Source organism: Lemur catta, chromosome 8, assembly GCF_020740605.2.
Source record: "Lemur catta isolate mLemCat1 chromosome 8, mLemCat1.pri, whole genome shotgun sequence".
NCBI lineage: Eukaryota > Metazoa > Chordata > Mammalia > Primates > Lemuridae > Lemur > Lemur catta.
This window is the reverse complement of record NC_059135.1, coordinates 89,139,866-89,167,535: the sequence shown is the minus strand read 5'-3', so window position 1 is coordinate 89,167,535 and position 27,670 is coordinate 89,139,866. Positions and strand designations below refer to the sequence as shown.

Sequence of the window (27,670 nt, the reverse complement as noted above, 5' to 3'; positions counted from 1 at the left end):
GTTTTCATCCTCTTGTTTTCAAAAATGTTAATGGAGGAGATTGAAAATAATATTTGCATTCATAATTAGACTATGTTTTATAAAAATATCTGGCAAATGTTACTATATTTAAAGGACATATATAAATGATATGTAGAGTGTAACATAAACACTAATAAACAAGAAGAAGGAAAGCCATCGATCTAAAGACTAAAGACAGAGAAGAAAAAGGGAAAGGAGCAGAAAAAAATTTCAAAAAATAATGACCCGAAACCTCCCAATTTGATGAAACATATTAATGCACCTACTCAAGAAGCCCAAAAAATTCTAAGCGGAACAAACAAAGATTCTCACTTAGACACTTCAAAGTCAAATTGACAAAACTCAGACAAAAAGAAAATCATAAAAATGGCCCAAGAAAAATTATATCATGTACAAGGGATCCTCAGTAAGATTAACAGTTGACTTTTCATAAGAACTCATAGAGGGAAAAAAAGTATTAGGATGACATCTTCAAAGTATTAAAAGGAAAAAAAATGATTGTCAACAAAGAATTCTATATTGAGCTAAACTCTCACTCAAAAAGGAAGGAGCAATTAAACCATTTCTAGATAAACAAAACCTGACAGCATTTATTACTATCAGACCTGCCCTAGAAGAAACACTAAGGAAGACCTAGGCTGAAATGAGGAAACACTAAACAGTAACTTGAATCCACATGCAGGTATACAATGACCTAGTAAGGTTATTATGAAAGATGGCATTAATATATTTTGTTTGTAAATCCTTTCTTCTCCTATCTGTTTTATAATATAGCTTCACACATACTAATAAAACTGTGTTGATTTGGTTATAATGTTTAAAGATACAACTTATATGACAATAAGAGTACAAAAGAGAGGGAAGTATGAAGGTAATTTGGAATAACTTTTGTACACTATTTAAATTAAGTTAATATTTAATCTGAACATTATTCTAAATTAAGATGATAGTTGAAATTCCAAACTCAATGGCTAAAATAACTCAAAAAATATAGTAAAAAACCAATATTGAATGTAAAAGGTATAGTAGAAAATATTTATTTAACAAAAAAGAAGTCAGACATCAAAGAATGGAGAAACAAGAATGACATAAGAGATACAGAAAAAATTATCAAATGGCTGGCAAAAGTCCTGCCTTATCAATAATTGCATTAAGTACAAATAGTTCAAACACATGAATCAAAAGGTGACAGTTGATAGAATGAATAAAAATAAAACATAATCCAATTATATAATATATACAAAGGACACATTCTAGATTTAAGACACAAATAGGGTGGAAAAGATGTACAATGCAAGTAGTAAATAAAGCAGAGATAGAATAAGTTCACTAATATCACACAAAATACACTCTAAGGCAAAAAATGGTACTAGAGACAAAAAGAAATAGTGTAATGATAAGATGGCCATTTTATCAGAAAAATATGACATATATGCACCTCATAATAGAGTCCCAAAATACGTGAAACAAAAATTGACAGAATTGAAGGGGAAAACAAACATTTTAACAATAATAGTTGGAGAATTCAAAATCTCAATGTTAGTAATGGATAGAACCATTAGGCAAAACATCAGCAAGGTAAGGGAAGACCTGAGTAACATTACAAAGGAAAAAGATCTTACTGACATTGAAAATAGTAACAGAATATACATTCTAATGAGGTCCACACAAATGATTCTCTAGGATATACCATATCTTAGGCCATAAAAGAAGTCTCAATAAATGTAAATGTATTGAAATTATGAAAAATGTGTTCTCTGACCACAACAGAATTAGAAATCAATAATGAAAGTCATTTTGGGAAATTCACAAATATGTGGACATTAAATAATAGTCGCCTAAAAAACCAATGTGTCAAGAATGATATAGCTAGGGAAATGAGAAAATGCTATGAGAAGAATGAATATGAAAACACAAACTCAATACCTTTCAAAATAGCAACAAAGAAAATAAAATATCTAGGAATATATTTAACTAAAGAGGTAAAGGACCTCTATAAAGAGAACTATGAAACGCTAAGGAAGGAAATTGCAGAACACGTAAATAAGTGGAAATCCATACCATGCTCATGGATTGGAAGAATTAACATCGTTAAAATGTCTATACTACCCAAAGTAATCTATAGATTCAATGCAATTCCTATTAAAATACCAACATCATTTTTCACAGATTTAGAAAAAATAATTATACACTTTGTATGGAATCAGAGAAGACCCCGTATAGCAAAAGCAATCTTAAGCAATAAAAACAAAATGGGAGGTATTGATTTGCCAGACTTCAAACTATACTACAAAGCTGTGGTTCTTAAAACTGCTTGGTATTGGCACAAGGGCAGGGACACAGACCAGTGGAACAGAACAGAAAACCCAAATATAAAATCATCCTCATATAACTATCTAATCTTTGACAAAATAGACAAAAACATACTCTGGGGACAAGAGTCCCTATTCAATAAATGGTGCTGGGAAAACTGGATAGCCACATGTAGAAGACTGAAACAGGACCCACAGATTTCACCTCTCACAAAAATTAAATCACGGTGGATAACAGATTTAAACCTTAAATGGGAAACAATTAGAATTCTAGAAGAAAATGTAGGAAAGACTCTTACAGACATTGGTCTAGGCAAAGAATTTATGAAGACAACCCCTAAGGCAATCGCAGCAACAACAAAAATAAACGACTGGGACCTGATTAAATTAAAAAGCTTCTGCACAGCCAAAGAAATAGTCATGAAAATAAACAGACAGCCTACAGAATGGGAAAAAATTTTCGCATACTACACATCAGATAAAAGACTGATAACAAGAATCTATTTAGAACTCAGGAAAATCAGCAGGAAAAAATCAAACAATCCTATCAAAAAATGGGCAAAGGACATGAATAGAAATTTTTCAAAAGAAGACATAAGAATGGCCAAAAAACATATCAAAAAATGCTCAACATCCCTAATCATCAGGGAAATGCAAATCAAAACCACAATGAGATACCACTTAACTCCGGTGAGAATGGCCTTTATCAAAAAATCCCAAAACAACACATGTTGGCGTGGATGCGGAGAGACAGGAACACTCATACACTGCTGGTGGGAATGCAAACTAGTGCAACCCCTATGGAAAGCAATATGGAGATACCTTAAACAGATTCAAGTAGACCTACCATTTGATCCAGCAATCCCATTATTGGGCATATACCCAGAAGAACAAAAGTCATTCTTTAACAAAAACACCTGTACCCGAAGGTTTATAGCAGCACAATTTACAATCGCAAGGATGTGGAAACAACCCAAGTGCCCATCAATCCACGAATGGATTAGTAAACTGTGGTGTATGTATACCATGGAGTACTACTCAGCTATAAGAAATAACAATGATACGACATCTCTTTGGTTCTCCTGGAGAGAGCTGGAACCCATTATACTAAGTGAAGTATCCAAAGAATGGAAAAACAAGCATCACATGTACTCACCAGAAAACTGGTTTCCCTGATCATCACCTAAATGTACATCAGGGAAGGATACCAATTGGATATCAGACTGGGATGGGGGGTGGGGGGAGGGGATGGGTGTATGCCTACATGATGAGTGCGTTGCACACCCTCTGGGGAATGGTCATGCTTGAAGGTGCAGACCCGGGGAGGTGGGGGAGGGGAGGGGATGGAGGTATGACTACATGATGAGTGCCAGGTGCACTGTCGGGAGAATGAGAACGGACGCGCTTGGGACTCTGACTCGGGGGGATGGGTGGGACATGGAAAATGTATATAACCTAAACTTATGTACCCCCATGATGAGCTGAAATAAAAAATATATATATATAAAAAAAAAAAAAAAGAAAACACAAACTACCAAAATTTATGATATATAGCTAATATAGAACTAAGAGAAAAATTTCTAGCTGTAAATACCTATATCATAAAAGAAAAAAGAGAGAAAAAAGTAAAGAAAAGAAAAAAGATGTACCTCAAATTGCTAGTTTAACCTTCTATCTAAAAAAAAAGTAGAAAAAAGATAAGTTAACACAAACAAGCAGAAGGTAGGAAATAAAGATTAGAGTGAAAATAAATTAAATCTGGACTAGAAAAACAATGGAGAAAATCAATAAAACCAAGAGTTGGTTCCTTGAAAAGAAAAAGAAAATTAACAAAGCTTTAGCTAGATGGATGGCAAAAAAATTAAGAAATTCAAATTACTAAAATTGCATGATAGAGGGGCATACGTACTGACCTTACAGAAATAAAAATATGATAAAAAATATAGTAAAAATGGTATGTCAACAAATTAGATTATTTAGATCAATAGAACAAAGTTAGAAAGATACAAGTTTCCAAAACCAACATAAATTTTGGAAAAAAATATGTAATTGAAATAGGTCTGTAACATGTAAAAGAATTAAAATATTAACGGTAGTCAGAAAATTTTTCACCAAAAAGAAGCCCAGGCCCCATGGCTCGATTGGTGAGTTCAAATTATAACACTAATCTTTTGCAAACTCTTCCAAAAAATAAAAAGAGAGAACGCTTTGCTACTCATTCTTTTAGGCCAATATTATCTTGATACCAAAACCAGAAAAAAACATCACTAGAAAAGAAAGCTACAGACTGATACCCCTTCTGAATATAAACAGAACTTCTGAACAAAATACCAAGAAACAGAACCCAACAATATATACAAAGGATTATATACCATTGTGAAATGGGATTTATCCTAGAAATACAAGTTTTGTTAATTGTTCAAAAATCATTTAATGTAAAACATCATATCCATAGAAAAAAATTTTAAAGACATAAATACCTCAATCAATGCAGAAAATGTACTTAGCAAATTCCAACACTCTTTCATGATAAAATACTAAACAAACTAGGAATAGAAGAGAACGTTCCCAACTTAATAAAGTGTATCTACAAAACACACACACACAGAGCTAACAATATATTTAATAGAGGGAGATTGAATGTTTGTCCCTATAATCAGAGACAAGATAGGGATGTCTGCTCTCATCATTTCTATTCAGTATTGTACTGGAGGATCTTGCCAGGGCAATTAGGCAAGAAAAAGAATAAAATGCTTCTAGATTAAAAAGGAAAAATTAAAACTACTTTTTTTCTTTTTTTTGAGACAGAATCTCATCCTGTTGCCCTGAATAGAGTGCTATGCCATCAGGTCCAGAAACTGCAAACTCCTGGGCTCACGTGATCCTCTTGCCTCAGCGTCCCCAGTAGCTGAGACTACAGGCACGTGCCCACATGCCCAGCTAATTTTTTTTGTATTTTTAGTAGAGACCGTGTCTTGCTCTTGCTCAGGCTAGTCTCAAACTCCTGACCTCAAGCAATCCTCCCGCCTCAACCTCCTAGAGTGCTAGGATTATAGGTGTGAGCCACTGTACCCACCTTAAAACTACCTTTTTAACAGAATACATGATTTTACATTTGGAAATTCCTAAGGAGTCTACTAAAACATACTATAAACAAGTTTAATGATGTGGCAGGATAAAACAGCAATATACACAAATTATTACATTTCTATGCACTAGCTGCGAACAATCAAAAGATGAAGTAAGCAATCCCATTTATAATAGCCTCAAAAATAATGAAATATGTATGAATATTTTTTGAAAGTATAACATTTGTACACTGAAAACATAAAGCATTATTTTACAAAAATTTTAAAAGCTCTAAATAAAATTAAAGATAGTGCAAGCCCATGGATCAGAAAATTTAACTTTGTCAAGATAGCAATATTTTCAAAATTGATATACAGAGGCAATGCAATCCCTATCAAAATCAAAATATCAGCTTCCTAATTTTTTTTGCTAAAATTTACAAGTTGATATTAAAACTTATACAGAAATGCAAGGGATCCAGAAATCCAATTTTGAAAAAGAAGAACAGCGTTCAGGAACTCACACATCTCAATTTCAAGTCTTACTATGAAGTCACAGTAATCAAAACTGTGCTACCAGCATAAGAATAGACGTATATTAATAGATCAATAGAATAGAGAGTCCAGAGATAAACTCATGTATATGTGGTCAATTAACATTGACAAGGGTGCCAAAATCATTCGATGGGGAAAAAATGATTTTTTTCAAAGAAAAAGTTGCACGGACAATGGTATGCCCACTTGCAAAAGAATGAATTTGTACCCCCTTCCTCATGTCATATTCAAAAATCAACTCAACATGAATCATAGAGCTAAATGTAAGAATAAAAACTATAATACTCCTAAACAAAAAAATAGAAGTTAATTTAAATTAAGAACAAACTACATAAAACAAAAGAAAAAATAAATTTGATATCATCAGTATTAAAATCTTATACATCAAAGGACACCATCCAGAAAGTGAAAGACAGCATGCCTGGGAGGAAACACTTGGAAATCATGTATTCGACAAGAAACTTCAATTTTCAATATATACAAAGAATAGTTAAACAATAGGAAGACAAAAAGCTCAATTTCATATGTGGGAAAAGGATTTGAACTAACATTTCTCCAAAGAAGATACACCAATGGTCAATAAGCACATGAAACAACACTCAATGTCATCAATTAATTAAGAAAATATAAATCAAAGCCATGATAGGATATTACTTCATATCTACTAAAATGGATAAAATCAAATAGATAACACACATTGTAGAGGATGTGAAGAAATCAGGCCCCTCTTATACTGCTGGTAGAAAGACAATAACTTTGGAAGATAATTTTTAAGTTCTTCAAGATGCTAAACATAGAGTTCCCATATTACTCACAATTCTACTCCTCAAGAGTGGAAACATACCAAATGAAATGAAAATAAATCTCTACACCAAATCTGCACACAAATAAATGTTCATAGAAGCATTATTCGTAACAGCCAAAAAGTAGAAAAAACTTAAATGTCCATTAATTGATGAATGAATAAACAAAAACTGGTATATTTATACAATGAAATATTATTTAGCAATAAAAAAGAATGAAGTACTGATGAATGCTAACACACAGATAAACCTAGAACCTATTGTGCTAAGTGAAAGAAGCTAGTCACAAATGACTACACATTGTAGATTCCGTTTATCTGAAATGTAGAGAATATGCAAATCCACAGAGACAAAACATATTAATAATTGTCTGAGGCTGCAGAGGGAGAGGTGGGGATGGGGAAGGGCTGTTAATGTGTAAAGGTTTCTTTTGGGGCTGTTGAAAATATTCTAAAATCAGATAGTGGTGATGGTTGCACAATTCTGTGAGTAAACTAAAAACTATTGAACTGTACATTTCAAATGGGTAAAAGTTATAGTATGTGAAATAAATCTCAATAAAGCTTTTACATATACACACACAGAAATATCACTGTATCTATCTGTCTGGTCTCTCTGTCTTTCTATCTATTTATCTATTATCTATGTAGAGAAAGAGAGAAGGAGAAAATTAGGGAAAAAGAGAAAAAATAAATAAATTGATGAGCAGTATAATGAAGTCAGAATGAATTAGCATAATTTCCATGCTCTAAATTCTTTCATAACTGTTAGAAGTAAGCTTTAAATTTAGGTCTTAGTTTCCCGTTAGTCAAAAACTAGAAAACGATATCAATTATGAGTCACCTTTTACATATATAAATGTGAATTACTTAAGACATGAGTAGATTTTCCTGAAACTAAGGTTTAAGAAACATTTCAGTGTCTAGCAAGCAATGGATACATTTAAGGATGAAATAAAATTTCTTCTAACATTTATATAAGTTTCTAGAACATCCTACCAATTAACAATGTTTCCAAAATAATAAAGATATGTTGTGAAGAATCAAGTAATTGTTTTCTGTCCTCAGATATTTGTTGAAAATAAATATTATTCATTTTCAGTAATCAGAGCACCAGTTTAGTTGCTTGTTATCTCATGGTCTCAAATTTTAATGGGTAGGGAAAATCTTTTTTTTGTTTGTTTATAAATTATTTTTGTGGCTGACTTAAATTTTATAAAAGTTCATTAAATTTCCTTTTTCTCCTGTGTTCTTTTACAGACCACTCTGAATGTAATATTTTCAGAAATGATAATAGGTGAAGAAGAAAATAAATATAATTAATTCAAAAAATATGCATTAAATGTCTATTTTGTGGTATGCCATCATTACACCAGACACAAAGTTGGCTAAGGCTTGGTTGGCCTTTTCTTTTAAGAAATTCATAAACTCGTGAGAAGTTTCATGAAAGATAAAAAATATATCACAACTACTTAATCAAAAGATAATAGATACTCAGATAATCAAAAGATTATCAAATTTGGCTTTGAATAAGCTTATACATTTCTGTATTTCTAAATCAATAAGAACTTCATTAAAGACGTCAACATCAACTATTTTTTTAATGAAAGCCTTAATTACAACATTTTAATCAAGAAATTTGACATTTTTAAATATTGATAGTTATCCCCACTGATTACTAAATATAGCTTAACAGGTATTTTCATCCAACCAAACCCTCAAACCTAGCTCTTAACCAGGCTCCCTCACCTCAATGGTTAACTCCCCCATACATTAACTTATACCACCAAAATCTCAGGAATTATATTTGCTGCCTCCTTCTAACTCCTGCTTCTAACCACTGCCTCCAGCCACTATCATTCTCATTCTGTTACTTTATTTTACTTCTTATTTTTCAAATCTTTCACTTTACTGCCACTGCCTAAGTCCATTTTCCTCTCCTGAGCCGCAACTTTAATTTATTCTCTAACTTTCCCTACAGAGATCTTTGTTTCAAAAGCAAATCTCATCATTTTTGAAAATCCAACACTATGACCCAAATGATCTGGCTCCTACCTCTTTCCCCAACCTCATCTGTCCCCTCCTTCCCTGTGCTCTCCTGCCACACTGGCACCCTTTAGGAGTTACCAATGCTCCAAGGCTCATGCTAGTCCCACAGACCTTAAGCTCTATTCTTCCCTAGTAAACTTCTCTCTACTCACCTTTATTTCATTAGAGAAGCTTTCTATGACTTCTTCAAAATAGATCAGGTTAATATATTACAAATTCTAACATGGACTTTGAGCAATAAAAGTGAAAGTAATATTTTACTTTTATTGTTATATTCCTATACTTCACTTTTATTTCATATCATAGATTGTAAATGTTTCTACATCTAATTATTTAATTAGTACATGCTTCTTCTAATAGACTATGAAATCACTATGGCAGAGACTCTTCTATTTTCTTACAGTTGTATCTTCAGCAGCTATTACAGTATGGGGGATGATAAAGGTATATAAAAATTATTGAATGAGTCTGGGTGTGGTGGCTCACACCTGTAATCCTACTACTTTGGGAGGCTAAAGTGAGAGGATTGATTGAGGCAAGGAGTTCGAGACCAGCCTGAGCAAGAGGTGAGGCCCTGTCTCTGCAAAAAATGGGAAAATTAGCCAGGCATGGTGGTGGCATGTGCCTGTAGTCCTAGCTACACAGGAGGCTGAGGCAGGACCATTCGTTTGAGCGCAGGAGTTTGAGTTTGCAGCGAGCTATGATGATGCCACTGCACTCTAGCCCAAGTGCTAGAACGAGACTCTATTTCAAAAAAAAAAAAAAATCATTGAATGATTCAATCAAGTAATAATAAAGAAAATAATATATGCATTTCTATGTTCTATGTAAATTTGGTAATTTTATTGCAATTTTTTTAACCAAACCTCTGAAAATTTCTCTATTGTACTTTTTTTTTTTTTTTTTGAGACAGAGTCCTGCTCTGTTGCCAGGGCTAGAGTTGTTGCCATGGTGTCAGCCTAGCTCACAGCAACCTCAGACTCCTGGGTTCAAGCAATCCTCCTGCCTCAGCCTCCCAAGTAGCTGGGACTACAGGTGTGTGCCACAATGCCCAGCTAATTTTTCTATTTTTAGTAGAGACGGGGGTCTCACTCTTGCTCTGGCTGGTCTCGAACTCCTGAGCTCAAGCCATCCTCCTTCCTCAGCCTCCCAGAGTGCTAGGATTACTGGTGTGAGCTACCACGCCCAGCCTATTGTACTTTTATATACAAAAACATACATAAACATATATATTTAACAACTAAATACTAAACAGACTATTGGCAAAATTTGTCTAAAAATATTAAAAATAGAATTACCCATTTAATTATATTTAAAAACCTAGGAGACAATGTTGATCCCTCTATTTCCAACAGGCTGAAAGTAATTAGTGAAGAAAGCCCCATCCACCCGTCTCCAAACAAATCCTCCATCCACCTCCTTTTTACCTTCTCCGTTAGCACCTTTGTACATGGTTCAAGCCCTGTATCTTCTCTCACTTGTACATTTGCAGTAGCCTTAAAAGTGGGTCTCTCAGTTTCTACTTTAATACCCCTGGAATGCGTTCCTCATATAGTAGACAGAGTGTTCTTTAAAAATACGACTGAAATATTACTATTTTCTTTCTTCAAATTGTGCCTATTGCTCACAAAACGAAACCTTGATCTACAAAATTCAACATAATATACCCTCTGGTTATCTCACTGGGTTCTTATTGTTCCATTCTTCACATCCACACACACTATATATATAATGTTCTTAGAATAGATCTATACAGTTTGCAGCCTAGATTCTTTGTAATTATTGTTCTTGCAACCTACAAAACTCTTCAACTTGACCTTGAAATGTTACCTCCATTGTGGGCTTTTCCTAAGCACCTGATCATTCTCTAGCCTTCACCCTATGTTATTTTTCCACAAAGATTTAATACTGGCTGACATTTTCTTGTATTTTTACTTGAGTATTTGTTTATTATTAGTCTGACAAACTTGCTTTGCTCACCATTGTACCTACAAAATCTGGAATATCTGACACATAACAGGGATCCAATAAACAGGTGAAAAATAACGAACTAATAAGACAAAATGAGTCATTTCAACAATGTTGCAGAAACATTATCAAGAAGTAGAGGTAAGACCTGAGCTTTTGTACCCCCATGAAGAGCTGAAATTAAAAAAAAAAAAAAAGAGAAACTTAGTTCAGTGTCTGGGACATAATAAATACAATAAACATGGATAAAAAGATATATATATATAGAGAGAGTAGGTCTAAAGTTTATTCATCTTGGTTTCCCAGTGCCTCACCCTTGGTAAACATCCAATAAATATTTTTTGAATGAGAAAAAAAAAAAAAAAGAAGTAGAGGTAGGCCAGGCGGTGGCTCACACCTGTAATCCTAGCACTCTGGGAGGCTGAGGCAGGAGGATCATTGGAGCTCAGGAGTTTGAGACCAGCCTGAGCAAGAGCAAGACCCCGTCTCTACTAAAAATAGAAAGAAATTATATGGACAACTAAAAATGTATAGAAAAAATTAGGCAGGCATGGTGGCACATGCCTGTAGTCCCAGCTACTCTGGAGGCTGAGGCAGAAGGATTGTTTGAGGCCAGGAGTTTGAGGTTGCTGTGAGCTAGGCTGGTGCCCCAGCACTGTAGCCTGGGCAACAGAGTGAGACTTTGTCTCAAAAAAAAAAAAAAAAGAAGTAGAGGTAGAAAAATCTCTACACATTTTTAAGAGAAGGAATAACTTCATATTTAAACTAGATTACTTCAGCCAGATTTATCAGGGGAAAGAAGGGAAGAAAAGCAACGTGGTGTTTCATAATAATAGGTGTTGCTGGCTTGGTGGTGGTGGTGGTGTGTGTGTGTGTGTGTGTGTGTAATTCAGCCAATGGTGTTTCCCTTTGTTCACATAGGCAGGATTTCAACAAGAATTGAAAATATTTGGATGGAAGGAATGATGACAGAGGTGTTAGATATTGAGATATTCAAAATGCGCTAAAGAGAAATACAGTGACCGCAGCCAAGTAAAACAACCAAAACCTTTTTTTCTCTTTTCCATTCATTTTATAATGTTTTCTACATAACTAGCTGGTAGTAAGATAGACAGATAGATAGATATAGACAAATAGAGCCAGATCTATATGTAGATATCTATCATCTATCTATAATGTGTGTACATATACATACATATAAATATATGTATATTTAACGCAACTGTCTTTCCTAAAAAGTTTAAGTGAAAACTACACATAGAAATTTCTTACATATAAGATATTAGGGATTGTAATTTATTTTTACATTTCATTAAAAGGGATTATGAATGGAATACTCAGCCAGGTATAGTAAGAGCCACACCTTATTAGGAGTCAAGATATTTTTACTCTGGTATCAAGACTATGTTAAATGTATTGAGCAAGTCTCTTTATTTCTTTGGGTCTGTTTCCTTTTATTTAAAGTGAAATGGGAGACAGCTCTATAATGAACTGCCATTATTATTTAATGTTTGTCAAAAATTGAACTTCCTTGAATTCTCATACATGTTACACAAGCAAACTAAAATACTAATTTATTTGCATTGTTCTATTAGAATATCTGCATTCGATAGCGTAGATAGACTGCAGAAGTTTTTCCAATGCATGGTTATACAGCAATAAAACTGCACAATGAAGTATTCTGAAAAACCAAAAGGGAAGAGGAATAAAGATTATTTCTATGTTATCAACTTCAAGACCTTCAAATTCTCTTAAAAATATATTTTACCATAAATTAACTTAAAAACTGGGTGTTTTATTATTTAAAAGCTTTTTATTAATATGATTTTAATTGAGAAATTATAACTATGTATATTTATGGAATACGATGTGATGTTTATACACACAAAATGTGAAATAATTAAAGATATTTAATAATTAAACTTTAATAATTAAATTTTAATAATTTTAATAATTTAACAGATTCATCACCTCACCCATCATTTTTTGTGGTGAGACATTTGAAATTTACTCTCAGCAATTTTGAAACATACAACACTTTATTATTAACTATGCTCACCCTGCTGCTCAAGAGATATCAAAAATTTATTCCTATCATGTAAGTAAAACTTTGTATTCTTTGACAAATATTTTTTAAAAAATTTCTAATTAGCTCTACATGACTGGGAGATAAGTATTTATAAAATTATTCAGAGAGAAAATGAAGGGCAGAAAAATCCATCAGATGTTCAAGGGCATGTAACAAGGGTCTTGAATTGCTCACAATGGACTGATTGGTCCTGGATATGAGTCAGAACACTGACTTTCAAGAAGACAAATTCCAAAACAATTGTAAACAATTGTAATAAATCTGGCTGCCTGATGGCTTCCAGTACCCTGTCTGACACACACCTTCAGCTCCAAAGAGAATAAATGAGAATCTTCAAAAAAGTAAATAATAGAATTGTAATAATTTTATTGCACATATCTTTGAGACTATATCAGACGAGATTAAACTAAACCCACGTTCATATGGTTGAGCAAGTGATGTCTCATAAAGAAAACATGTTGTTTATATCAGTGTTTTATTCTTATCCAAAGGAGACATTTTTAGGTATGTTATTTAGATAATTTTAGTTTCTGTCAAGAATTAGTTAATCAAGAATATTCACAATGATTAAATACAGCTATGGAAGTGGATTTTTTGTATTAACAATTAACACTATTGATAATAAAAGTTATTATATCATCTGAGATACTTTTCCCTTGTGAATAAATTTGCTCATTGTATCTAGTTCCTAGATGGTTCACAGTGATAGTATGGGGTAAAATATAATGCGGAATAATAGATTTTTGCCCCTTTTCACCTGAAGGGAACTGTAGAAATAACTGTATTCCCACAGGTCCATCCTGTCCTACTTGCAAACATAAGGAGACACGCGTATTTCTTCCCACACTTCAAATTAAATTTGTGCCTGAGTAGACATCTAGGGTGAGGATCAGAATTTTTCTTTCTAATTTTTGAGTTTTGATAATCATCACTTTTCAGAGTATGTCGAAATTCATTTTCACATCCATCTAACTTACAGAAAATTTTGAAAAAGCTAAATATTTGTGGTAAATTCAATGTTTTCATTCTTTAATGAATATAGAAAGAAATATTCCAATCTTTGCTGAAAAACATACTATGCCATTTATTTTCCTGAATGTATAATACACAGATTGTATGAATAAAGTTAGATCCCTCTTTGATGGCAAAGAGTTGGAAATTATCTAAATAATCTAAGTAAATATAATAATAATTTTCAAAACAAATAATGTGGATGTAAAAAGTATCTGAATATTTTCAAGGTGAATAATAAAAATAAGATAAATATGAAGATATCCAACAAGAGGGAACAGTAACGGCTATTGTGAAGGGAAAGACATGGCCAATCTAAATACAATGAAATTCAATTGTTCATAAACACAGTGCACCAATGAAAGCAATTATACTGGCTGGCCAGTGGCCATCAATTTTTATCCTCAAACTTAAAAAGAAACAATCACTTTCTAGTCAAAAGAGTTGGCAACTGCCAAATGAGTGATATTAACTTATCTGAACAAAAAATGCTCCAATCAGAAGTATACCCAGCAAATTATATATTACAAAATACAACCTGAGGTCACACTTTTAACTTGTACCCAGCAATATAAAAAGGCAAGGAAGCCAAGGCCAAATGATTCCACTCATGCAGGCTGGCCTCTTTGCAGGGCTGTCCTTCAAAAGAAGAAAAATATCTCAAGCTAATGAAGCTAGAAGCCACAACATAAGATCTTTCTTAAAATTATTCATTTAAGAGTCACTACTTTGATCCCACCTCAGAAAAAATTACCTTCTATTTATCACATGGTTTCTCTTGTATCTGATTCTAGAACAGTTTTTCAAAGTTGACATCACTGACATTTCCAGTTGGATAAGTCTTTGTTGTGGGGAGCTGTCCCGTGCATTGCAGGACACATCCCTGACCTCTACCGACTAGATTCCCATAGCAAACTCCCTATTTCCAATCATGAAAATCAAGAATGTCCCCAGAGTTGACAAATGTCTTCAAGGGGCAAAATCACCCCCAACTGAGAAACACTGGTCTAGAAAAAGAAAGAAACAGTACTGTCAAGCACACAGCAACATTCACATGTAAAGTTCCTGTGGCTTCCCTGGTTAACCAGTATTAGTTATACAACTGATGTCAATCAATACTGGGATATAGACACATACTGCTAAAGCCAAACCTTTAAAAACAACAAATTCTTCATTTTACTGTAGCCAGCATATGAGACCATATGGCCAATTGGAATTTTTCTGATAGCTTTCTTCATCTCAAATTGGACGAGGCGAAATTTTAGGAGCTTTTATCCAACAATTCTTTATTTGTGCTTTTATTTATTTTTTAATAGGGCACCTATTTCCTCAAATACAAATCAGTAAATAACTTTCCTGATTTCCACGGTAGTACAAAGAGTTGGATTTATCCCCACCAGATACCCAGTGGCACAACAAATAAAACAACAAACAAAATCAAAAACACTAGGATGGGATGCAAGCCAATTAATGCTACCTCAATGCATGATCTGTCAATGACTTGCTGGTTCTTCTCAAAACTACTATTTTTTAATGACCTATAAATAGACAATTGGACCAAAAAATATGTAGCTAACATATTCCTTGAAGTTATTCTGCTGCCATGTATCAATTTTCTCCCTGTGTTTTAGAATATTTTTAATAGCATGTACTTAAATGCTTATAGATTTTCAGAGATTTAAGATTGGCCTCTTATCTCAATTATTCCTTTCCATATTGGTGCATGAGACCTTTTTTGTTAAAATTTCTTAACAATATCTAAACACAAGGAGCTTGAACCCATGTTTACAACCCTTTACTAATTTCAAAAAGTGATTTGATAAAACAATTTATGGCTGCTGGTGTATCGATGGCAGAAAAAGTAGAACTGATATGTATGAAACATTTTCCTCAATATGTCGTCATGAAGAGCTTTTGTCTGAAATAGTTCTGCCTTTAAGAGATAACATTTCCAAACACTTAGAAATGATTAAGAACAGTTTTGGGGCTAAATCACTTCTTTCTCATTCTCATATTCAAAAGTTATATGCGCTGTAATTTCCTCCTTCATTAGAAATCCACCTAGCTTCACTCCAAAAAAATGCCTTAAGACAATTATTTCATTAAAAATTTTTTTTTTTCATTTTTTACAGCCATGCCAAATATCATTTTTACTCACAGTGTGTTAACAGCGAAAAGTACACAGTAATCATTTTTAAAATGTGTTTAAGCTGGAAAATGGCAATGTGATGTTCAAATTATCTTAATTTTTAAAGTAAATTGGTAGTTGTTTTTTAGCATAAAGTGTCTTATTAAGCAGATTTTTATCAATAATATGTTTATTTTCTCAATTGACTGGCACAATTTTATTACAAAGCTTTTAATACTTATCTGATATAATTAGGATTATAATTAAAATATTGGTAATTGCTCAAAGAAAAGCCTGCAATATGAACAGAACTTTTATGCCCTAATAACAGATTTTTTTAAACAGAATGTACTGGGAGAGAAAGTAAATCCAGACTTTAGCCTAATGTGAACTTTAAAAACACAATTGTATTAAACAATGCTACCTTGGTATTGGGAGAATATGATTAAACAAGTTCCTCTGAAATCATCTGAAATTATGATAATTTCTATTTTGGTCTCAGTTTTGGGTTACTGGATGCAAATATATGCCACCCTCCACTCCCTTAAAAATAACCCCCATCAAATTCAGACATTTCTGGAACTTGTAAATTGCTTAATTATCTGTGTTATGACATAAATGTCTTTAGAGAGTCTATGAATCTTAGAAGATCAGTAAATTAGAATATTTACTAAATATGACTCTGTGGTAATTAAAAGTCATGGCCAACATAGAGGAGAATAAAAATAGAACTCAAAGAGATTTTAAAAGATTTAACACAAAAACATAAAAACAAAATGGCATTAATTGGCACGTGGAGAAAACCACAATGAGATGAGATGGCGGGTGGTGTGTAATACCAACAAAAGAATTGGGATAATGAAATAATAACCAAAAGTTTTATTTGTTTTTTGGGTTTTTTTTGATGTGTAATAGAGGCTAAAAAATCAATGAATAAAATGCTGGGGAAAAAAACCCTATAATTAGTGATCAGGGGAAAAACCACGTTAACTTATATAAGGGAGTGATCAGTAAGGAATGGTCACATAACAGAATATTCACCTGCTGAGTGTCTATAATTAACCTGAATGCTTAGCTGCTGCAGGCCTATCATCTCCATTAAAAAATGCTATTTTATGGTAAAGGAAAGAAAAATAAAAACGCATTTAATTTATGTTCCTCAAACTAATTTTATAGAAAATCAATTCCTGTTGACTTTAATCAGGATACCATTAGGATGCCTTCTCATCATTACCAATTACTGCTTTCTGCTTCCCATCCTATCTTCCCACTAAGAACTTCTTTTCTAATGATGACAGTACCTCTCAATGACTCCCTAGCCTCTTCCCTAGCATCCCTGAGGATCATTCAATGAAGAAATAAAGGTACTGCTCTGTACTATTTATTAAAACTTTTCATGAGGGCTAATGTTTCCCCAAAGGAAATCTATATCCTTAGAAAGAGAGCAATCTCCTTTTGTATTCTTTACATCCCACAAGAACCATAAAGAGTTGCATAGAGAGTAGCTTTTCTTCAAATAAGTGTGAATTAAATGATGAGTTGAAAAACAAAAACGTCATTATTTTCTGCTAGTTAATAACCTAATTATTAATGTATATCCACTGGTTGTTTAAATTTAGCCTAGCAGATACATACATATATAATCACTTAATTATTTTAATGACCATTTTGCTTAATACATAAAAATAGTAAACAACAAAAAGTTCATGGTCCATCTTTTCCACTGGGCCATGCTATAAAAATATGAAGATTAAATGTCTATTCCAAACGTACAAGTAGGAATAAATTTTAAAAGAAGCCAATGATTTTGCTTATTGTTTTATTTTGGGAAGGTCTTCTGAGGCCCTGTACTATGTTTCATCTGTGCCATATGAACTCATCAAATAGGCAATATATTGAAACTTTAATTATATAAAATTGTGGGTAAATTACTATGCACTATTTTTCCTTGGTGTTGGAGAGCTAGATTTTGAACATTGCAATAGTTAATTCATTATTGCTTACTCAACAAGTAATCATGCTTCCTATCCTCAAGGGGACTGGATTTATCAGAAAGACAAAGGCTATATTCTTTTATAAGACCAATATAAACACATCCAGTCATTTGAAAAGTGTTGGCTAAACAGCAATACAAAAGAATAAAAATGGTACTGACAGAATCCTTAATTCTAAAAGTAAAACACATCAACCCCGCCAGAAGGCCAGTTTACAAAGCCTTCTTTAGGCATGACCCAGAAAACAACAGACAGAAGTCAGGAAGAATAAATTTTTAAAAAGGAGGGGGAATTAAAAGTTCAAGTTAATAATAACAGAATAGGCTAACCATTTTTTCATTCTTGGAATTTGTATGACTAATCTTACATTGAAATTATTGGAGAAGTATTCATTCTAAGCAACTATTATCATGGAAATATTCCCCCAGTTACTAAAAAGAACAAATGGGGAAAAAATGAAACAGTTGTTCACAGGGATATTTTCTATCAATTGATCTAATGATTCTAATAATATAATGATATTCCAGCCCTAACTTTTCACCTGAAATACTTTACAAATGCTGGAACTGAAGAATAGAAAGTTTTGTACACCTAGAGAACATTCTAAACAGTTCTGAAATGCATAAAGTAATTAATTATTCATTACTTACAAAAGTTGTGTTTTCCAATAATAATGTGGTAGCATTTGTTTCTATATTCAGTTTAATGACATGTCCATTCTCGCTTTTATACACCACATCTGTATCTGCAACAACAAAGACATTGACAATTGACAAATACATTGACTAGGTAACATAATTACTGTAGGGGAGAAAATATGCATAATCAACAGACACATTGGAACAATCATTGTTAGCCTTCAATAACCCGAGCAGATTTCTGCATTTGGCTCACATTAATTCTCTTGAAAGATCAGGAAGCCCGCCTAACACATGGTCTATTGTGCAGTGAACACAGGGTTAGTGAGAGGGCCACCCAGATTCATGGTTTAACAAATGAAAATTGGCCGGGCGCGGTGGCTCACGCCTGTAATCCTAGCTCTGGGAGGCCGAGGCGGGTGGATCGCTCGAGGTCAGGAGTTCGAGACCAGCCTGAGCAAGAGTGAGACCCCGTCTCCACTAAAAATAGAAAGAAATTATCTGGCCAACTAAAAATATATATACAAAAAAATTAGCCGGGCATGGTGGCTCATGCCTGTAGTCCCAGCTACTCGGGAGGCTGAGGCAGTAGGATCGCTTAAGCCCAGGAGTCTGAGATTGCTGTGAGCTAGGCTGACGCCACGGCACTCACTCTAGCCCGGGCAACAAAGTGAGACTCTGTCTCAAAAAAAAAAAAAAAAAAAAAAAAAAAACAAATGAAAATTAATTAAAATATGGGCAATCTGCTGCACATTCTGAGGTGAGAAAGGAGGAACAAAGAAAAGTGCCTCCAGTCTCCAAAGTAAGCTATTACTGATAAGTGATCTAGTTTTTTAACTTGCAAGAAGGGCTGCCAGTTGACTATAACCATATATAGTTCTAAGTCTCCTCATGTCAAACCATTCGCTTGCAGACCCATTCATTTATCCAGTCCTCTTATTAATACCACCACTCAACTCCTCTTCAACTTCTTGAATTTTTTTCTGGTTGAGAATTTTGTCTCCATTATTTTATCTGGCTTGTGTGATCACAGATCAAAATCTCTGAGGTTGTTACTATATCATTGAATCTACTTTGTCAACTTTAGGAGAATGATGTCTTCATTTTAAATAGCTGCATTTCTTCTGGATGGTTGATTTTACATATTTTTGACTTAAATTTAGCCACATTTGTTAGGAAATTAAATCATCTTAAGAATATCTCAGACCAAAAATATTAACTTGAGGGAAAACTGACAGAGAACATATTAGGACACTAAGAAGTTAAAAAGATGTGTGTGTGTGTGTGTGTGTGTGTGTGTTTAGGTAAAAGGGAAGTAGTTTTGAATACTTCCTTCTTATTTTTATCAATCATAATCTCCTTTCCAGAATTACCCAATTCTAGGCTTTTTCATGGTATTGCATACACATCCCTCATCCCCTGCCCATTTCTGGAAGAAGGGCAATATAAATGGACTTTAGATCCACTATTTATAGTGAATGAATTTATATAATTTTCAATCTCTCAGAACCTGAATGTCATCACCTGCGAACTTGAAAAGCAAACACTGGATGGTGAATTATGAAGATTAACTTCAATAACACACGTGGCAGTGTCTAACACTTTTGGCAGAACAAGATTTTCTAACCCCTTCTCATGTTATTTCAATATTATTAATAGTTACACCTAGAATTTATATGATGAGAAGCAACCAATACTAGCACAAATTAAGTTTGTTTTTCTTCAGTGTCACATTCAAAAGACTGAGTCTAATATGACTCTCTTATTGTTAGGGTAGGAGAGTAAGAGACAGGGCTGAGACCAGACGCAGAGGCTTGAAGATTGGGCACAGGTGTTAAGTAAATGATCTTAAACAAAAGGGGCTGATAATTACAGGCAAGAACCAGCTTCAGCCAGCTTGTCAGCTATCTCTGTCACCCTACATGAACTCTGTCTAATTATAATATCATTTACATAGTGGTTTTAAAATTCCTCCACCCTTGAAGTCTATGAAAATGGGAGGGAACCCAATTTCAGGAATTACTTCCCAAATTCTTTTTTTTTTTTTTTTGAGACAGAGTCTCACTCTGTTGCCTGGGCTAGAGTGCCGTGGCATCAGCCTAGCTCACAGCAACCTCAAACTCCAGGGCTCAAGCGATCCTTCTGTCTCAGCTTCCCAAGTAGCTGGCACTACAGGCATGCGCCACCATGCCCGGCTAGTTTTTTCTATATGTTTAGTTGTCTAGATAAATTTTTTTTTTTTTTTTTTATTAAAGACGGGGTCTCACTCTTGCTCAGGCTGGTCTCGAACTCCTGAGCTCAAATGATCCTCCCGCCTCGGCCTCCCAGAGTGCTAGGATTACAGGCGTGAGCCACCGCTCCCGGCCTACCCAAATTCTTAATAATAGCCAGCTGCTTGAATATTCCTCCCCTCAATTAGTAAAACTACAAAAGATCTAAAACCGCTTCCTCCCAGTGCAGCTGCTCTCCAGTGAGTCTGCCTGCTCTCTTTCCTGAGGATGTCCTTTTACTTTCAATAAAAGCTGTCGCTCACTTGGCTTACATGGTACCTCCTGAAATTCTTTTTCCAATGATCACCAAGAACTTGGGAAAACCTCCACTCAGAGGCTGGCAACACTCTTACAGTCAAGAATGGCACAGAGGGTCAATAGTTTTTCTTGACAGTTTTTCTTGACCTTAATCCCATGTGGGCAGTGACATGTTGGAACTGTGGCCTGGGAGACAGGAGAAGACAAATGGCCTTTTAAGAAAGGAGGAATGAGATAAAGAAGGAAGGCATCTTCCCTGTTACTGCCTGGACTATGTGGACTAAACGGTATTCCCACATATCTTTAAAATAATGCCTTATTACCAACTTCTGCTATCAGCTATAAATAAATTGGGTTCTTTTTTATCACTAACTTTACCTGTTGTCCTTTCTAGTGATACAGAACAAATAAAAGTTTATGTAAAAATAAATATTTATTTTGATTTATATTCCATTCCTTTCTTCTCTTTCCTTTCCATCATATATTTATGATTATGTCTCAACAGCAACACTGGTCACCTGCAATACTCATTTGGTCTTGTCAGATAGTTTGATCTCCTGTCTTACTGCTCTCAGTTAATGCTTGCTGAAATCAATAGTCTAGCCCCAACCTTAAGTTCCAAATTCTATTCTCTCTCTGAATTTTTTTTGATATTCTCAACTATGAACCACTGTTTAATTTTGATGAACATATCATCATAGATTAGCAAGAAGAGCCAATTAGCATGCCCTGACAAAATCATCCTTATAATATTTTCTCAACAAATTAAGAGAAAATGAATTTGTCTCCTTCCATTGCACCATGGAGAAAAATATGGCAAAAAGGTATTTAATGAGTGATTCTTCTCCCAGGAGGAAAGCATACTGCAGAATTTGAAATAAGGATGAGGTCTGTGATTTTAGAGAGAAAGAAGGGCTCAGAGAGCAATATTGGTATGAATGGTGGTTCTGGTCAAGACAAGGGGAAAAAGTAGATCATGGTGCCATAGTTTCTCATTGTAAGGGGAAACCCTTAGTGAGTGATAGGTTGTTATTAGGGATGGAGGAAAGAAAAGTAGTCATTATTTCACTTAGAAGGAAGTGAAGCTTGTTTGAAAGGAAAAAGACTATACTTAATATTAATATTATTTTTTTAAAGTCAAATTTATTGGATAGTTATTTGAACTTGAGAAAAATCTGCAGAGTTGAGATTTGTAAATATCTTTAGATCTGCACTCCTGCAAATTTTACTATTAGATCCTCAATGTTATAATAGTAGGAAAAGCTTTTTTCTAATTCAAGTGTAATTCTCCTGCATAATATTTAATAAAGATTTTTGCATGAATTATTTTAAAAGCATCTAATATCTGCCTTTATTAATTCCTTTTGACTTTTTTTCCTGTTCTTTATAATTTGTTCTTCTGGGTCTCATATTTATCCTACTTTACTGTTTGATTTATAATCACTACTGGAATCTCCCAGTTTTGAAACTCCTGTTACTAGATGAATAAATAACCTTCTGGAATTGCATTTCTAAACTGTCTGCCTTATAATTTGTTTAATATTAGGTAATAAAGTATGAGTGAATCAGATCAATGAGTAAAGTGCATTAACATAGGAAAATTAAGGTAGGTGTACTTGAAACATTCTTAAAACACAGCATTATGAATATCTATACAGTACTTTGATTAAATAATCTTTTCTTCTTTTCAACTCATTGACAGTTAAGAGCCAATTATCCTGAACACATATTCAAGTCAGTCAGTTTTTTAAAATGAAAATGTATGGCAGGATAGAATCACTGTGTAGCCTATCTATCCTGAGATCCAGGCAAGTATTTTCACTCTGCAGTACCCCTAAATAATCATTACTGTCATTTTTGTCCAATTCTTTTTTCCATAATCTGGCTAACAAAAAGGAAAAAGCAGTAGTATATCCTAGTTTAAAATCTTTCAGTAAATGCAATCTTGTGCTTTGCACTTCTTTCATAAAAAGCAGAGAGTAAAGCATTTCACATTGTATTGATAGTTTAGTTCCTGATGTGGTATTGAAATTTATAACTGAGACTTCTGCAACCACTTTAACCATCAGGACCAAGAACAAGGTTAGCCTGCATTCGTATGATTTTACTATTTGTTCTAAGAATTTCTTGTCCATGAAGTTAAGGCTGTAAATCAGCACAGAATGTTCATTTTCTTTTTCAGGAATTTGCTGGAAATTAGTTTATCTAAACCACAAATTTTAAAATTGGGAAAATGGCTCAATTATCAAACAACTCACTTCAAGATTCTTGCCTTTATGTGTTCACCAACCCTAAACTATTTCCTCATGAAATGTGCCCAACCACATCCATATCCTCATGTTGAAGGATCTGTCTTAACTACTCAAACCCAGATCCAACCCTATTCCTATCTCACCATAATCTCTCCTTTTGGACACTCTAAGACTCTTCCAAAATGTTGTCTTCCCTGACTGCAACAGGTAATAAAAAACTCAGTGTTGCTGAACAGGTTATTCTGAGGGCTTTCTGAGAAGATGAAGCTGACAAAATTAATTGTCCATGTATATAAATATAAAGTCACCGTATTGGTTTTTGTTGCTGTTAATATTGATAATGTAAGCAGGCATTTAATTTTCACATGATAATTTGCTTTTAACATTTCAAAATTAAATATATCTTTATCTCTCTCTCTCTCTCTCTCATCTATCTCTGTATTGAGAAAGAATTTTCAAAAAGTAGAAAAACATCTTGGCAAATCAGTTCCCTGAGACATTTTAATCCAAACATGATCTTCATTTTAAAACAATTTATTTTTGATGTATCTAAAATAAAAATAATATAGCATTCCATGTTTTTAAAAGGAACCAAACTCAATCAATAAACTGAGCAATTAAAAACTAAAACTGTGGAACAAAATAATAATATGATTATCACAAAAAATGATCAAATAAATTTAGGAAGGACTTCTTAAATATCAAGTTAAAATTGTATTCATTAATTAAATATATCAGTGATAAATCTAGAATATTGTGCATTCATAATTCAAACACAGCAGGCTCCTCAGTCAACTCTCCTAAAACACTGCTCACAAGGATGTGATGATGTAAAACTTTCCTCACTTTTCAAAGAGCTCCAGGCCCCATATATTTATCTGAGAAAACTGAGGCTATCAGAGGTGGCTTTATTTTTCTATCTCTCTACCTCAAGATCTCATTCCATACACACTCTTCTTTTCCCTCATACTTCTGGTAAGAGATGATCTTTCTCCTTCGCAAAGAAAAGCTCTGGTTATAACCAAATCAATATTATCTGAGCTCTTAGAAATCTTTGATTTCTGCTTCCTCTTGTCAGCTACTTGTACTTTTCAAAATGAATATAGTTCTTCTCTGTATTAAAAAATAATAATAAGCATGTTCATGCTGTTTTTTTGCTTTGTTCCTAGCTTTTTCTCTTCCATGATAAGTCTCAATAGACCCTTTATGTAAGAGTTTTCTGCCTTATTCTGTGTATCTGCCATACATGTTATTCGCCATATCTCCTGCAGTGCGGCTGCGCTGAAATTTTAAACTTCCAACATCATCACTGACCTGCAAAAACAATCCAATATACTCTTCCCACACTTAATCTCCACCTCACTGGACTGCACAGCATGTGCCAATGATGATGAACAGAAGAATTTTGAAATTCTCTTCCCTTGATGTTGAACATCACCTTGCCCTTGGTAGTCTTTCTTCAAAAACTTCTTTATGTTCTATCCTCTCAATTGCTATCTAAACAAAGGCATCCTTGAAAGCTCAGTTCTGGGTTTTGATTTTTTTTTTTAATTTAATTTTCAAAATAAATGAAATATTTATTTTCAAGTGATTTTTTTTCTATGCATATCTTCCCATATTGATTCTTAAACTTTCAGCTCATGTCATGAACTTTCTCATGTGTCAGTTCCATATTTCCAAGTGTATGCTAGATCATATTAACATCTGTGGATATATAAAACTCAGTAGAATAAAATTAAACTCTTCATATTTTTGCCTATAGACTCCAACCAAATTCTATTTATTAATACATATATGTCCTCATATTCATTATATATTCCTATCGCTTTATATCTTATATTAATATTATTCTTTATAATCTCTTGTTACTGAAAGTTCAGCGCTTGTCCCTGAGGCTACAACAGAAGAATGAAGACAAGTGGTTTGAGGAGAAGGAAAGAGAAGTTCATTAATTTGCCAGCAAATTAGGAAGTTAGCAGACTCCTGTCTCAAAGTACCAACATCCTCCTTCTGAGCAGAAGTACAGAGATTTTAAAGGTTCTGACCAATCCCATTTTTGGCTAAGACAATCTCATGACCTCCTCTTGGATTCATCCCATCTTGGGTTAAGATAATCTCGTGACCTCTGCCCTTATTAATCCCATCTTGGCTAAAATGATCTCTTGACCTCTGCCAAGACAAGTCCCTTGAGCCATAATCTCCTATGGCACAAATTAAAAAAAAAAAACATTCCCCTGTTCCTCCCTACCACTGGCCTGAGGGAGGGATGCAGGTCCTAGTTCTCCAAAAAGCATGGGAGATGTTTTAATGAGACATAAAGCATTTTTTCTGTTTTTTTCAAGCCATTTCTTCTGTTACATACCCAATACTTCTTGTTGTCTCATGTTGTAACCAGCTTTATGAACAAATTTCACTGTCCCCTACATTTCTTTTATAATCCTCTCTTTTGACTGATCTCAACTTGATGTTTTGAGTTGTTTCCCAGAAGTGGTGAATTTTCTTCAAGACAAAGAAGCTGAGATTCTGAAAGCCTCCTGGGCAGACCTCTTGACACCAAGGTTCACCATCCCCCACAACCTACCCCTGATATGTGTAGCCCCTTCTTAATTACACTATGACCTGCCTCAAAGCATGTGGCGCCTCCTTTAAAAGCCTGTGATCTCCATTAGTTGGACAGAAAGATTTGTGTTGGCTTCTCCCATTCTCCCAACAAGATATCTTTCATATTAAAAAATTTCTTTCTCCCTTAGCAATCCTTGTTGTGTCAATAATTGGATTATTGTGCAATGAGCAACCCGACCTATGCTGAAATCTCCTTGTGGTTTTGACAACAATATGCACCACAAAGATCCATGGCTCCCTAATAATAAAGTACAAATTTCAGTATATATTTTTATATTTATTATCTACCGAAATCCTACTTTTGCCCAGATCATCTCTTGTTTACAATTCTCCACGTATCTTAAACTTCCCTCCCACTCAGATTTTCTTATGATACTAACAAATGCCCAGGTCCTGTCCAGACTTCTCATCTTTTTCAAAGCATTGTTAAGTTCCCAACACCTTTAAAGTCCTCACTTAATATCTCTCTCTTCTGAACTCCTGCACCTTTCATTTAATATTTAATCATGTAATTTCTTTCAACCTTTTTACTGTCTATTTTTATTTACTTTTGATGTGTTTGTTTTAGATTTTCAATTACTTTATGAACTCAAGAAAGGGCCTATTTCTTGTTCCTTTGAGAACTGAAACCATCTACACCCACACATTTTACTGTTTACATTAATACAAGTTTACTATTTCACTGTCTATATTAATATGACTTTAATATTTCAGGAAATTCTTGCCTGGAAGATCAAGTTGCAAATAACATTTTTTTTTTCAAGAACTTTGTAAAAACCCATTTACTTGAAAAATAGACTATTCAACTAAGGCTCACTAGAGTAAATATCTCTTTCACAGAACAATCCACAGGTCAACCAAATAACTGTTTCTTACTCAAGAGCCTCTCCAAAGCTCTCACCTCCCTGAATTCACCATTCTAAACACTTACCTCTAAAATTGCACCAAACCCTAATCAATACCACTTACTGAAAAACCTGTCAAAATAGATCCCCCCAAACCTGGTAAACATCCTTTCTTTGCTTCTCCCTGTCCATATGTTGCTCACTGTGATGATAGTGATCTCCTTTACAAAATAAACTCAACCATGCTTTACCATGTTCAGTAGGTTATTTGGGGGGTATTTTTGGGGAGCCAGCATTCAACAGTTTATAGCTTCTATAGTACATAATATAGCACCTATTTAATAGAAAGATCTCAAAAAAAAATTTTGTTTCCTACGAAGTTAAGTCTTTGAACTGCATTATCTTTTTATTTCATTTTTTTCACTGTGATAACCTTATTTAGAAATACGTTTGGCACCACTGACAAAATTAGTCAGGCTTCTCTAAGTCCTCTTCATGCCTAGCCCTTGGTCTTGGACCTTGGCCTGCCTTTAGCAAGAATCCTGATGGGTTGGTTTAATGAGAATCCTCCCACCATTGACATCTGATCAAATTCCTCATACCTACACTTGACATCTACATCTATGGCTTGTCTTTAGCAATAATTGTGTAATGTCAGTTTAGCAAGTCATCTCTTATCCTTGATAACTCTTCTTAGCAGTTTTCCATCCATTGACCCTCCTGCTTTACTCATTGGCTATAAATCCCTTTCTGCCTTTGCTATATTTGGAGTTAAGTTCAGTACCTTT

At 33.9% G+C, this 27,670-nt stretch overlaps 1 protein-coding gene across 4 annotated transcripts in view; it reads right to left on the bottom strand.

The window, feature by feature from the left end:
* The window catches only part of DPP10 (dipeptidyl peptidase like 10), a 1,316,731-nt gene that overhangs the window by 331,291 nt on the left and 957,770 nt on the right, over window positions 1-27,670 (bottom strand). For all 4 annotated transcript variants that reach the window (XM_045558744.1, XM_045558743.1, XM_045558745.1 and 1 more), the window contains exon 4: window positions 18,648-18,742. In XM_045558744.1, coding sequence (XP_045414700.1) covers window positions 18,648-18,742 — 95 coding nt within the window. The remainder of the gene's footprint in view (window positions 1-18,647; window positions 18,743-27,670) is intronic.